At 38.0% G+C, this 15,026-nt stretch overlaps 1 protein-coding gene across 5 annotated transcripts; it reads left to right on the forward strand.

Annotated features, from left to right (window-relative positions):
* The first annotated feature begins 744 nt into the window (after positions 1-744).
* On the forward strand, positions 745-6,945 carry LOC119080191 (large proline-rich protein BAG6). 5 transcript variants are annotated; one of them, XM_037188433.1, is made up of 17 exons: positions 745-1,059; positions 1,242-1,325; positions 1,404-1,521; positions 2,500-2,837; positions 2,913-3,074; positions 3,141-3,370; positions 3,436-3,625; positions 3,683-3,874; positions 3,934-4,177; positions 4,237-4,458; positions 4,555-4,806; positions 4,962-5,131; positions 5,190-5,469; positions 5,531-5,607; positions 5,837-5,938; positions 5,992-6,222; positions 6,288-6,929. In XM_037188433.1, exons 2-17 carry the CDS (start codon positions 1,263-1,265, stop codon positions 6,612-6,614), a joined length of 3,198 nt encoding a protein of 1,065 aa, XP_037044328.1. In that variant the 5' UTR covers positions 745-1,059; positions 1,242-1,262; the 3' UTR covers positions 6,615-6,929. The 5 variants fall into 5 exon arrangements, 4 of the variants coding, with proteins under 4 accessions (XP_037044328.1, XP_037044325.1, XP_037044326.1 ...); XM_037188430.1 differs by having other exon boundaries at positions 746-1,059; positions 4,531-4,872; XM_037188431.1 differs by having other exon boundaries at positions 760-1,059; positions 4,555-4,872.
* The last annotated feature ends 8,081 nt before the right edge of the window (positions 6,946-15,026 follow it).

Raw genomic sequence — 15,026 nt, forward strand, 5'->3', positions numbered from 1 at the left:
AAGCTGCCATAGTTGTATTACCGCGATAGATTATCCTTGCTGTGTATGCAGTGCATGCCAACAAAGTTACATAGCAATAAGTATTAGCAGACACATATGCATTATAATCACGACAGAGTAAAGTTAACCAGGCAGGAGCGCTTGTTTGACTAGGGACCTGAATAATCTAGTAGCCCTTGATATTTTGCGAATAAAATTTTTCAATTTATGTCAATGTTCATTTGAGTTCATTTTCATCCCATGTATTAGGTCCCTTATTTGACGTTTCGAAAATGAACCGCTCCTGCCTGGTTTATTTTACTCTGCCGTGATTATAATGCATCAGACATTTATCTGCTTGCTTAACTTTGCATAATGAACATTTGTCAAGCAGCAGTTGACATTACATCATTCTACCGATTCTACCTTTCTTTAATATAACATTACGTCCATGGGTCCAAATCGTCCTTATTTTGATTTTAACGAGTGGGGACATTAATGCCCGACCCGAAGCCGGTATTCCCACTCGTCAAAATACAAATATGGAGACATGTACGTACTGTGCTTTACGTGATTAAATAATGCAAATGTAAATTTCATATGAACCATTTACAATAAACTACATTGAGGCTAGATACGACCTTTGCTACTCATAGCTCATCATCATCATGATTTTTTGAAAATCACATAACGAATTTTCGACATTATTGCATTTAACGAAACAAAAAACATAAACAAATCGAACGAATATGAAAGCGACATCTGAATTGCGAAAATCTCAGTTGTGAGTAGGTTGTTCTTTTTCTCAGACAAAACTCTTTTTGAAAAGAAAATTTCGATTGGTAAACGCGTATTAATTGCACTGCAAATTGATCAATCTGAACAGATGAATTAGCAGTAAATTTTCTAAACTCAAATCGATCTTCGACTAGTATTGGAATTAAGACGGAGTGGTGTGTTTTAGTCCAGTTTATTTGGGGCACAAAACGAAGTTATTGTTGGACATTTTGGATAAAAAATTGACTTCAGAAACACAAATTATCTATCTGGAAAATTTAAAAAATCTGCATTGTTGAAGGTGTGACTAAATTTCAACATTTTCTTAGTGGATTAGTTAGGGGCAAATAGCTCCGAGACATTCAATTTTGAATTAAGTTAGTTTGAGGTTATGTTCGCTTTAGCTTTTTAAATAGTTTTTCCAAATCAGTTTTGCCTTATACATTCAATTGTGATCATTAAATTGGAAATTAATTTGCCTACAGATAATATCAGATACGTGCAACATGATAAGCCTGAAAATAAAAACTTTGGACTCCCAAGACCATGATTTTACGGTTGAGGATGATGTAAGTGTTGGGCAACGATTCCCGGAATTTGAGTTCAGTGTTTTGATTCCCATTTTCTCTTTGTAATAATGTTCCCAGATAACTGTGCGCCAGTTTAAAGAGCATATTGCATCCAATACCGGAATATCTGCGGATATGCAACGTCTAATTTACTGCGGACGAGTTTTGAATGATGAAAAACCCTTGCGAGAGTACGGTGAGTAATTTTCTTTATCAAATTGTATTCTGAAGTGTAATGCAATGCAACATCAAACCGTAGTCGGAAAGTTTGTCGCAACAAATGTCATTCGAGCTTACTAATACAAATCACTTTTAAAGTTAATAAATAAAATCGATACATGAGTTGAGGTCGATCACAACAGACGCAATTCGAAAATAATAAAAAGTCACCTCAACTATGAACTCTGCGTGAAACATCTGTGCAGTTTCACACAAATTTTTCATTCAACGTCAGGGCTATTGCCGAAAGTTTCAATTGATTGGTGGCCTTTAAAGTAAGCAAATATAGTTAAATTAACCGAAACTCGATACATAGACTGAATAAATCAGCTTAGGCGGAAGAAACGAGCAGAAACAGCAACATTAGTTTGCTGCGTAGTTATGGGTGCACAGGGTGCACAGCTACTTTGTACTGACTGTAGTTCCAATGGCTTTGTCTTCTTTCTTCGATTAGAACAGCCTTTTAAAGTGCAAAAAAAATCATTTCAATTAAAATTAATTGCCTTGTACCATGTAATTGCCGAGTACTTAATTACCAATATTCCTCCAAAAGTTACCGGAAAATATCCACACGTATTTGAGAGACTCTCTTCTCTTTCGACACACTCAGTGTTCAATTGTTCTTGGAATTCAATTTCCTTTGTGATTCTCAATGTTAGCATGACATTGAATGACTGTGCTACTAATGTGAGGCTTGTCGAGCTCGTCTGACCTGAAATATCATTTTGTTATGACACGCACATCGTATCTTTAGAATATTGTAACTGACAAAGGACTTGTAACCAGCAAAGGACTTGTAACCGGTGTTCTTCTATTTCATAAATTTTGAAGAAAATTTTTTGTGTCGTATTCTAGGAATTAATTCACAAATCCTAGCACCTCTCTAAAACCCCTAAACGAACCGCCACACCAAAAGTCAACAGCAATCTATCAATTCAAATAATTGTGATTTCAGACGTAAACGGTAAAGTTGTCCATTTGGTGGAACGACCTCCGCCCCGAGCAAATCGTTCCGGTGATACAGCGACTTCAAATGCGTCGTCCACACCGCAACCGTCACAGAATAGCCGTCGTAGCAACAATTTCGGTGATGCCTTTCGCCGGGCACTCGATCTCGACGGAATGGTTGTTGGTGCAATGGCTATACCGATGGGCGGCAATGCTGGATCCACACACGGACTTACAACAACAGTCAATCCATCGTCAACATTGTGCATGAATCGTATTGCCGTTGCCAGACATATGCTGGAGTGTGCCAATAACATCGTCACATTTCTGGAGAATCCAGAGAGAGTAAGTGATTGCGGCTGCAAGCGTTGCTGAACCAATTGTTCATAAATTGAAACAAATTTGCTGTCTCATTTTTAGGGTTTGAACAACAGCGAAATGGATATGCTGGCACAGCAAACATTGGAGTCGACTGTGTTTGAATTGGGCATTTCAGCTGTAAGTGATGCCGATGTACCACAACAAGATGTGCAAAATTTCGTGTCCGCTGTTCAAGGTGCAATGTCAGCTGCATTTCGACAGGTATAGTTTGTGGTCTTGTCGTCGCAAAATGAAAAATTTAATATTTCGGTTTTGGTCTTCCCACAGAATGGCCTCACAAACATTGAACTCACTACACAAAGTGGATCTAGTGACGGATCTGGCGGAGGACCTAGTATTTTGTTCGGTGGCAATGCAACTCCACTAATTGTTCATGGAACTGTGCCACCACCGCAACCACCGAGTGGATTAATTAATCCGCAAGGAGAAGTTGAAGTGGCAAGTGTTAGAGTTTCCGTACCAAATCGCTCTCAAAGTGCAACCTCATCACCGACCCGGTAATTTGCGGTAGAATTTTCTTCTTTTCTCATGTTTTTCACTGCCAACTTTGTGTAATTCACAGTAACGGTGATGACACCGCAACTAGCAACGGATCAAATCCAGCTGGGGCAACCCCATCCAGAAATCAAACAACCAGTCCTCAAGTCTTAGCCGAAGTAGTCCAACAAATGCGAACCGTACAATCAAGAATGGAGCCATATGTACAACAGTATTACGACTTGTTGCAGAATGATCCGGCATTTGAAGAATCTGTAAGATCGTAAATCCATCCATCTGAATGATCGCCAGCAAATATTTTTTTTTTGCAGGACACCACTGGTCGGGAGAATGCACAACGTGTGTTCGATCGGGTTTCGGAAGCTTTGCATTACATGTCGCATGCACAGCACGCCATCAGTGATTTGATGCTCAATCTTTCATTGACAACACCACGACATCTCTGCTGTCGTCCGATTTTAGTCGAGCAAAGTGCGTTCGTCAGTTCCGGCATTGCCATTCCGGTAAGTGACGTTGGCGATATTTGTAACAACTCACTCGGCTAACCAAAATTTTCATTCAGAATCTCGTACGCCGTCAGGATGCTGGCACCAACAATGGGAACAACAATGAAACAGCTACAGCAAACAATAACAACACAGCACCAACTGCTGCAGTCACACCGGGTCAGCGTATAGAAGTGCCTTTGACTGGTCCAGTCCCATCAACTGTAGAAATAATTTCTGCGCCAGCAACATCCACCCAACCATCCAGTGAAAGTAATGACGGTGGAAATGGAATTGCAGCAGCCGCAGCCCAAGGAGCAGGTTCGTTTCATATACCAATTATCCAATTCAGCGAATTTTACCTTATAATTCCATTCCAGTAAATCGTCAACTGCATGTAGCTCGGCTCATTCAGGCCGTCGTTAATTCTGTTCCCATGTATGCCGATGTTCATGTCGAAATCAATCCACGCAATGGATCCGATCAGACCAGTCCCCAATCGACAAATGGATCAACACCGCAGTCGGCCGCAGCACAATCTACTACGGCAGAAACATCGCCATTGAATGGTGAGAACGCTGCCGGCACGCCCATTAACAATGGTAAATGTGAAAATTTTCTCGTTAATTGAACCGTTGCGGCATATTGATTCAACTGTGAATTTTTTCTCAAAGAGTTAACAATTACCGTCGATTTAGGAGCTGATCAGCCAAGAGTTACAACAGCTACGCATCCAACGACATCCACACAGACACGTTCAACTGCTCGGCCCCAAGTACATTTGGCCAGCATTCCAGCAACGCATATGCGAAGCTTACGCCCGGTACCGATACCATCGATACAATTGTCGTCGTTCGATCGATTTTTGCCATGCAACAGCCACCATGTGCGCCAGAATCAGGATGTGAACGCTCGGCCACAACATTTCCATGTTGCGCATCCCAGACGCGGTACAATCCGACGAAGAACATACAGCTTCCAGCGTGTACCACAGAGTACATGGAATCGTTTGGAAGGTCTGTTCATCGTCCTGCCTAATTCCCTGTTAGCAACAGCGCCACGGACCGGTATTAATTTCGGCAAACTTTTTCTCCATTTGTTTCAGACGAAATCGCCAACCGTGACAGTGATCAAGCTATTCGTTTGTTTGGATGTGAAATTCCCATCCGTGACCTGATCAATCTAACACCGAGTCCCAGTGTCTTCAACCGAATTCGTAGCGATTTACAAGCCTATGTAACGCAACGTTTTGGCACACCACCCGACATGACTGGAGTAATATTAAAACCGGCAAATGTTTCGTCTTATCGCATCTAACAAATGACCATTTCAGCCATTCGCCCACATTTTGAACGTACTGCATGACTCTTGCCTCAGCTCAAGCTTTTCACATCCAAGCTACAATGCTCTACATTCCGTCAACAATTTGATCCATCACACCTTGCCCACTGTGGTCAGTCTAATTCTAAATGATGATTCCGATCAATTTGGAGTGCGAATTTTGCGTACATTGAACGAATTCATCCGACGGCTGTTCATCATTCTGATGATTCTCGGCGGATACATATCAGCGAAGCAATTTTTGGCAGAAATGATTACCATTGGATTGCAGCGTAAGTATTTGCCGACAATTGCATTCGATGCGATCGATGTTAACATTCCGATATTGTTTAGCAAACAGACGTGGTGTTGTTCGGGCACTGCAAAGTCGGGTCATTCAGGCTATCGCCAGACGGTTACAAACATTCCAGGTAATTTTTGCTTCCTTTTTTTTGTCGAATTTCTGACTGTTGCCTCTGCTGAGAAGCAAGTCGGACTAGGAATTGAATCTTTTTTTAAATTCCTCGAGTGTCACCGAGACTTAACGAGTTGTAAAAATCTGGAAACCACTCGCTCATTTCCTCAAGATCCAAATCGCTCTGTGCTATCGCCAGTTTCCCATACAATGAAACAACGGTGAAAATCTTTTACTTTTCACAGCGCATTACCGATGAGGTGGCACCTGAAGTGCAGGAATTCCTAGTTATTCATTTGGAAGGTCCACCAGTGACTTCATCCGCCGCCAGTTCCTCTTCACCACAGGTAAAAATTTCATTCCAAAAGCAACCATGAAAAGCTAACAAATTTTCGCTTAGCCAATGGAAACTGATGATGTGATTCCTACTACATCAACCGAAGAACCAATTACTGACGATGAAATTTTACCGTCACCACCGACCGCTGGCAATGTGTTAGCGGAGGCCAGTGCTCCGATTGATACAGAACCATTGCCTAATGTTGTTGTCGGATCAGAAAGCTGGCACAATGGTATGCCACCAACTTGGCTGCCAGTTATTACCAGAGATATGGGTCGTCAACGTCGACAGGTACGTAAAACGCTATGCAATTGCGGATTCGAGTCTGATTTGGATATTTTTCTGTGTTTTTACAGAGTCCCCAAGCTCCCTACTCAGATGCCTACCTGTGCGGTATGTCGTCGAAGCGTAGAAAATTAATATCGAGCACAAAACCGTCAGGCAGCAATCCTTCGCAAATACTGACTGATACACTGCGTCAAGTGATTCAATCTCAAAGCAATGCAAATTCAATTATGTTAACGACCGAAGAAAGTTTGGCAGCGCATCCACATATCCAAGAACCTTACGGATCGTTCGAGCAAGCTGTACGTAGTAATATACAAAAACGTATCGAAAGTGATCCTGACTACAATCCGGAACGGTATCCAAATTGTGCTAAGTGGATGAATTCGAAAAAGTGAAACGAAATTGGAAAATAATTAAGTGGATTCATCATAGAGAAGAGGGGGACGCTTCCAATAACGATTCGATTCAGTTTTATGTTTTTCTTTTTTTTTTACTTTACTTTCCACTCATTCAGTTTAATTTTTTGAAAATTTGAGATCCAGTGGCATAGCATACGACATAATAATGAGATAATGAAATTAATAGGAAATTGATAAGCGACAATTTCGACACATACTTCAAATAATGGGTCACGGAACAATTGAAAAAACATAAAATTTTGTGAAATCGTTTGTTCATTTTTTGCTTTAACGAAAATAAAAAAAAATCGTTTTTGTTGTCGTGAAAAATTTGTCTTTTTGTTTGATCCGGAGAGAAACTCCTGTTACCGATCTTGTGTACTCGCTTAGATTCGTAATAATTCAAATAAAAGTCAATACCAGGTACCGCTTCGATTTGACTTCTAATGACTTTATCGAAAGAAGGAAATTGCAAACTAAAAATCTAAACTAAAGAAAATCTTTGTGACTTTGGTAACTTTTGTATGCAAGGCGAGCTGGAAAAACTGGTAATTTAGGGAAATGCTTTGCCTTTTTATTGCTATTTTTCTAATATTCGTGTGTTTTCAACCCCACAATTTTCGAAAATTTATTTTTCGCGACACGATTGTTATATTGGTAGCAATGTCGATAAATGAGATTTTTCTAAGTAGTTTTCGCTAGTGTCAAAATCTATTATCAACACCAATTATTTGAAATCCAAAAACATAGCCTCATGGTCTCGAATCTATTGTCTTTTGAGACGTGAGACTTTGTTTTTCGAGCTTGTAATACTTTCATTTTCATCCGGGATACTTTTCCGCACTTGTATCAAAATAGTGACAACTTTTCCACACTTGCGTAAAAAAGAATTATTACTACATAAGACTGGTATTTCGTACGATAAAATGTGCCCCCAACATCACTTTGTACGAACTTTGTATAAGATGCATATTTCGTACCATTTTACGTAGAATGTTACACCAATACATGTAGGCGTTGATATTTTTGATAGTTGCCAATTTCGCATTTAGGAAATGGATTTTCAATTACTGCGAATATAAAGTTTTGTTTTTATTATTCGGGACAAATAATCTTAAAGAGCTTCCGAGCGTACGCTGAAATTGTAGCCTACATTTCTGCGTTTCGAAATTTTTGATCGCTGATATCTTTTTAAGAGAGCCCTTATTGAAAAATGTACGACCACATTTTCGAGTAAAAATATGTCAGCTTTGAATAAAAAATAAAATTGTCTGTGAAAGTTCCATGTGCTTTGAGAAAAGTGTACCTTTGATGCAAATTTTGGGCACCGGTACAGTTTTCTCAAAGCACATGAAACTTTCACAGACAATTTTATTTTTTATTCAAAGCTGACATATTTTTACTCGAAAATGTGGTCGTACATTTTTCAATAAGGGCTCTCGTAAAAAGGCGATCGAAAATTTCGAAACGCACAAATGTATGCTACAATTTCAGCGTACGCTCGGAACTTCTTAATTTGTAATAAAAATATTGTGCAGACGCGTATTTTTAGAGGTTGCATTAGCACAAGAGAAGGAGTCTCAATTTATAACTCTTTCTTAAATTACATATGTCAAAAGTGTGTGTCTTCCAAAATATGATTTTCACTATAACCGGTAGCGCATCTAATATATTGGAATAAATCAAATCTATTCGAGTAGCACGTCCGGTCTCTGAAAGTTTCCACCATGATCGTTAAGGTAATCGTTCTCATATTTTAATGTTTTTTAAATTTTAAAAGTGTTGTGTGGTAAGCAAATTCAAATTCTTCGCGCTAATTTGCCCACCAATTCTCACACTATCAAACATTTCGTATTTCATGTTGGGAACACATTATTTACGTAATTTTGTTCGTAATTTCCAGTCTATATGGGTAATTCCAGCTAAATAGTGACTGTTCGCAATATTTTCACCAATTGAAATGCGATTTCGACAAACTTCTTTTTCCTTGAAAGCTGTAGACCAGACGCGTCGTTTAAGCCCCATATTAGGTCGGTGGCCGAAAACCTCGGGGAGATACAACCATAAAAATGTATGCTTGTCGAGGGGTAACCGACTCGGGAAATTGACTACACACCCTCAAAGGAATTGCCGGAGTATCCGGTAAATAATTGGAATTGATGGAATTGACCGGAATTGATCTGAATTGGCAGGAATTGATCGGAATTGACTGGAAATATGTGGAATTGTAAGGAATTGAAAGTAAATGAGAGTAAATGCTGATAAGTGTGATTATCGGAAAGAAGGACCAGCGAATGCAAAACCAGATTATTTCCTTTTTGTTTTAATTTTAAAAGCTCCCGCACAATATATAACAGTGTACAGTGTTGATCAGTTCCATTTTAGAACAGGTCCAACGTCCTTTTATGTTCAAAATATGCACACTGAAGGATTCTTTTTCAGAGGATTCTTGTGAGTCAGATACGGAAGAGTTTGAGCCGCAACAAACAAGTGAATATTCGTCGGGGGAATGTTAGGCTGGGGCATTGCCGATGCGAAATGCTCCAGTTTCAAACCAAATTTACAAAAAAATGCATCACCGACAATATCATCTATTCCATCAACTTTTCAAAAGCCTAAAATCTTACGATGTCGATCACTTGAGGAAAACAAAAAATTGAGTGCTTTGGCTTTTGCTGACGTGTGCTGAACAAATCCATTTCCTGTCGAGGTACGAACAACGTTTTGTGCATCGGACGACTGAAATAGACAAACACAGCAATTTACTTGAAAACATACACACTTCACATTCACCATATTAATCAATCGTATAGTCATGGAAAAATTCATGTAATTTCTTTCCCGCACCATAAATCGTAAAGAAATTACGGATTTTTTTTGTAACTTAGGCCCTCAGCATGAAAAGTTGTGTGTATACGCATCTGTTGTGGACGGTTTATTTTAGGCACTTTCGCTTGTCGCCCTCACTTCGTTCGCGCTACAATCACGATATCTGCACGATATATAGTTCGGGAAAAACTGACATTTCTTAATGAAAAATCATGGCAAAATATGTCGTATTTCAGTTGTCTGATGCACAAAAGTTTTTCGTCATTTCCTGGCTTAGTACGAAAAATACTATTTATCTAAAATAAACAATGATGTGAAATCATTTTAAACAAAACTGCAGTCAATTGGACGGTTTAATCTAAATTGGAATTGAAAAATCTCTTCTAAAAGTATGAGTAAAAATTAAAGATTCTAACAAAATGAGTCACAAATGTAGGACAACATAGTTGTTCCAAATTTTATCTTGATATAGTCTGACGATTCTTTTTCCAAAATGCTTAAGGGTTTAACTTTGACTTTAAATTTATATCTATTTGAAAATATCGAGCAATTATTTCGAAAATTCGTGGAATTGAAGGAATTGATTGGAATTATATGAATTGAAGGGCGAATCCAGCAAGTAGTGGTGTTAATCCGTTAATTAAAGAAATAAAAGGAATTAAGAGCATTTAAAAGGAATTGACAGGAAGTACCTTTAGAAATTGAAAGGGTATTGAAAGGAAATTGAAAGGGAATTGAAAGGGAATTGAAAGAAATTGAAAGGAATTGAACGGAATTGAAAGGAATTGAAAGGAAATAGAGCGAATCCGGCAATTAGACGAGTTGGTCCGGTAATTGAGGTAATTAAACGGAATTGAAAGGAATTAGAAATTGATTTGCCACCATTTTGGCCAGTCGGGGTAACCGATGCTTGTTTTTAGAAAATTTTTGAAAATTCTAGTTTATTTCACGAAACCTGAACCGATTTCACTAAACTTTTTTTTGCTGAAAGCTATTGACAAGACGCGTAGTTTGACACCAATATGAGGCCATTGTAAAATGACGTCTAGGGGAGATATGACAAAAAGTGTTTTTTTGTATTCGACATTTCGAGATATTCTCAATAAATCTCAAATGATTTTTGTAAATTTGTTTTCCTGTAGATGTGAACGCTATAATTCCACAATTGCTCCAAATGACACGAAAAAAATTTTTTTTGAAGATTTTTGGTTCATTCTGCTTCGAAGTAAGGTAAAATCACTTCGACCCAAACGTTGCCGAAATTACATTTTTTCAAAAAAAACTGAAGATCGGTGTCATTCGAAAGCTACAGCATATGACTTCACGAGAAAAATAACTTTGGGTCAATCAGGTTAGTTGGGTGAGTGACGTAGGTGAAAACAGCTTCCCAGTGGTCATAAGTGTCATCCTCGAATTTTAACTCGTTGAGGTTATCTCGAAAAATTTTGTAACCATTATTACAAACTGTTTTGAGCCAAAGCAACAGTTTCTGTGAGGTAACAACCACCAATTACGAAAAAAAACGAGCCGTCAGAACAGTCGGAGCGTTTGCTGCGACTGAGCCCCGTACAAACCCGTACATCTATTGCGCACGTGACCCTACTTCGTCCGTCGCCCTACTCTTACCGTAAGCCTATTGCGCCCGTAAACGTCGTAAAATTCTTATGCAATGTAATGCATAGCGCAATTACGAAGCCCCGTACGACGTTCCTTTCAAAAGTAACACAAACTACACTTCCCACTGATCAGTGATTTTGGAATTATCATTTTCACCGATTTATATTGATTTTACAAAAATCCAAAATGGCGGCCGACGGCCATTTTGTTAGGAGGTGGAAAGTACAACGGCTGCTTTACATTCGTTAGTACCTTTCAAACAAAAACAAATTCATGAAATTCGGTTAAATTTTACTCGAGATATTAACAAAAAACACCACCTTCACTGTACGGCCGAGTAGCCACATATAAGCTCGCTCCAAGAGACCTAGCTCACGCTCCGGTAAACCGAATTTCATAAACTTTTTTTTCCCTGATTGGTACGGTCAATACCTATCTAATAAATCAAAATCCATCTAAATCCGTTCAAATATGACTAACCTACAAGCAAAAACGGCTTGCCGCCCTGTACCTAGTTCACACCAAGGGGTCTAACTCACGAGTCGGTCATCCAATTTCCATAAACTTTTTTTTTGTGGATAGGTATTGTAAATACCTTTCATTTGATGTATCAGTTACAAGTGTAGCCTTTAAATGGCCAGAGAAATCTTTGGAAAACGTTAAAGCACTTATGGGGCCCCAGCTCTGGAGGGGTCGACCCAAAATCGCCCATCTTCGAACTTAGCCTCACTATTTCAACTACCTTTCAGGGAAAAAAAAATTTTTGAAATCGGATTTGATTTACTCAAGATATCGACGTGACAGACGGACAGACGGACAGACAAAATTTTTATTGCGGATTCGTTATCTATGAACATAGGCAAACACTTTGCCCTTACCGTCTGCTTCGAATTCCATCAATTACACACGGCATCGTAATCCTATAAGCCCCTTCGTACTTCGTACGGGGCTAAAAATTGCTGGCTTTTAATGACCTCCGAGAAATATCACTTTTATTGACATATCTCCCCCGAATTTTGGGCTACCAACCTCATATTGGGCTTAAACTGCGCGTCTTGACGATAGCTTTCAGGGAAAAAAAAGTTTACCGAAATCAGTTTTTATTTGGTGAAAATATTTCAAAAAGTCACAAACGTGTAACGCAACTAACCGCCGACTTGTGAGATCACACAAGTCACACTTCGCAGGCTAAAAATTCCAATTCTTGTTGGTATGAAAGCACTGTGTCTCCTGAGTATTAGAAAATTTGTAGACTGATTTGTTACCGAAAAACATAGCCAACACAATTAACTTTATGACTCACAGATAACGAAATTTGTAACGCAACTAACCATGGAATTACCCATATATAGTTCGTCTAAGGGTTGGCTAGGTCATCATTTTATTTGTAATTTTTAATTATTTCCGTGTTTGTCTATTGTAGTTGTTGATCGTAAGAAGTGTAACGTTCACCTCGTTGAACAAATTGGCTTTTGCCTCTTTGAAAACTTAGGTCTAGTGCTACCATAAAGTGCAACATTTGCAAAATTTAGATGCGTCGGTGCAAAGTGCTTTATTAGACTTACGATGTGTATTATGACACGAGGCCGCAGAGACACATATAGAGCGAGAGCCCAAACAAGGAATTTGCACTCGATGTCATAAATAACAATTTCTAAATATGTAATAATCAACTTGGTCATTCTTTAAAGACTTTCCGTTTTTTTTCTGGATTTTTCAGGGTCCTCCCATGTCCGCGCTCTTCCTATACCTTACATTACAGTCACACGTTTGCTGAACCTTCCTCAATCCCTAAAAGGCGGAAGTTTTTTTTTGAATGATGCCTTTTCGCATGAGTCTAGCAATAAATGTTTAGAATCATCATTTGACTTTAGTGCAGATCTTCTTCTTCTTGTATATGTCGACTTCTGCACGCAATTACTTCATGAACTAGCAGAATACTTCACACACGATATTTCATCGCAAAAAAAACTACCAAATTCGTTCTATCGGGACTGCCAAATATTCAGATTGAACAAGTAAAACAAGGTCTAATTTCGGCAAGTATCAAATTCTTGGATATCAAGAAAATGAACACAAAACGTGAAAGCAACTCATTCGCATTGTTTCTGGTATACTTTAACAACAAATCTATGCAACTTCAGTAATTAAAACAAATCAAATATATGCTGAACGTTGTGGTAAAATGGCAACCGTGTATCCCATCAAAAAATCACTGACATTGTAATCGAAAGGTGGCAGAACTTTTATTGTAAATTTTCAAATTTTTAGTTCAATCAGAAAATTTACTGCTGTCTCGTGTAACGGACCAGTGGAAACGACTGAAGATGGTTAGACCACGCTAACCTCTGACCGCCACTGTATCCGGAGGTCGAAACAACATTTTATCTCCACTTTCGCTTCACGCGATCCATGGGAAATGGAAGAGTAATTATGCTCTGTTTGTTTGTTTTGGTGTTTGTTCTGCATATTAGATAACGCCACCTCTGGAATTAGTATGTTTTCCAGGTAAAATAAAGTTTTGTACCATTGGTCGATTACGATGAGGATCAATGATTTTTTTATCGATAATTGGTAAATATCGACGAATAATTCAATAAATATCGACTGATAATTTGCTTACCAGTCGATATTTATAGATTCTCGATAAAACATACGATCGATTGTATTTGGAAACTTTATCATCGGTTGATGATAATTTTCAGGGTTTTTTGCGAGTTTCCACAGGATGAGTTTTTCACTTTATGCGTGTGTCATATTTGGAATGAGACTTAGGGGAACACTAAACAAAATTTTTTGCTTTACTGAGATAAGTTCGATAAAGTCACAGCCAGATTTTAATTCCCTATAGAACAAAAACGCCTGCAATCTATACAAGTGGAAACTTCTACAAAAATTAGAGATTTTTTTCAGAAGTTACGAATAAATTGTCCCAAACTTGTAAGTTGGCAAGATTGGAACATTTTATGCAGCATAGATTATGCCTGTATAATTCTACCTTCCAATGCAAAACAAATTCAGAAGGGTGGAAATATAAAATGAGAGAAAGAACAATGAAAATAGTTCCATTCTAGCCATCTACTAAGTTTTGATGAAAAAATTGTATATAAATAAATTATTAACCTTTGACGTCTCCGTAGGATTTACAGTTTATAGTTTGTTAAATATAATCTGATTATGAGAAACATTTTAAAATCACGGTGCGAACTTAGAGAGTAAGAATATGAACAGTGTCAAATATTTTGCAGATTTTATTAGCCATTTAATCCACGATAACATCTCTCATTATTTCTTTAGTTTAATTTAAAAATAGTTGAACTTATCAGGAACCGAAGACTCAGGAATAACTCAGCTCAGTACGCTCACCACGCAATAAAGTAATTTCGGTTGTTGAATAATAATTTCGAATATTTTTGCTGCTGATAACACATAGAGCACGAAAATAAAAATTTTATTTCCAGAAAATAATGCTATATTTGTCCACACAAATTCTAAATTCAGCACAAGAATGTCATCATTGGTATTTTCAGATACACAACACCAGTTTCTTTTAATTTGTTTGATCATTTTTTTGAAAAAAATACGCCCATTATGTCCGTCATTTTATGCAGTTATCCATTAAATTAATTGGATGTGACACCTTTTCTCACACAAATTTATCAAAATGAAGGAGGAATAATCTCTTTTAAACAACGAGCATGTTTGTTATGACGTCGGGGATTCGGTTGAATCATAATCTCTAAAAAGAATTTCGAATTGGAAAAACTAGCAAGTGGAAATTTACGATTCAGGTGTGTCGCCTTTTTTAAAAGTCTTTAAATGACGAATTCGCCGTTATATTTAGTCAACTGAATCACGTTGTTCCTTAATCCCAAAATAACTTCGAATATCGGAAAATTATTATGATCCTGACAGCTGGAACTAACTCTAAACCTATCTACATAATAAAACTAATGAAACCGG

The sequence above is a fragment of the Bradysia coprophila genome, unplaced genomic scaffold (genome assembly GCF_014529535.1).
Source record: "Bradysia coprophila strain Holo2 unplaced genomic scaffold, BU_Bcop_v1 contig_350, whole genome shotgun sequence".
Lineage (NCBI taxonomy): Eukaryota > Metazoa > Arthropoda > Insecta > Diptera > Sciaridae > Bradysia > Bradysia coprophila.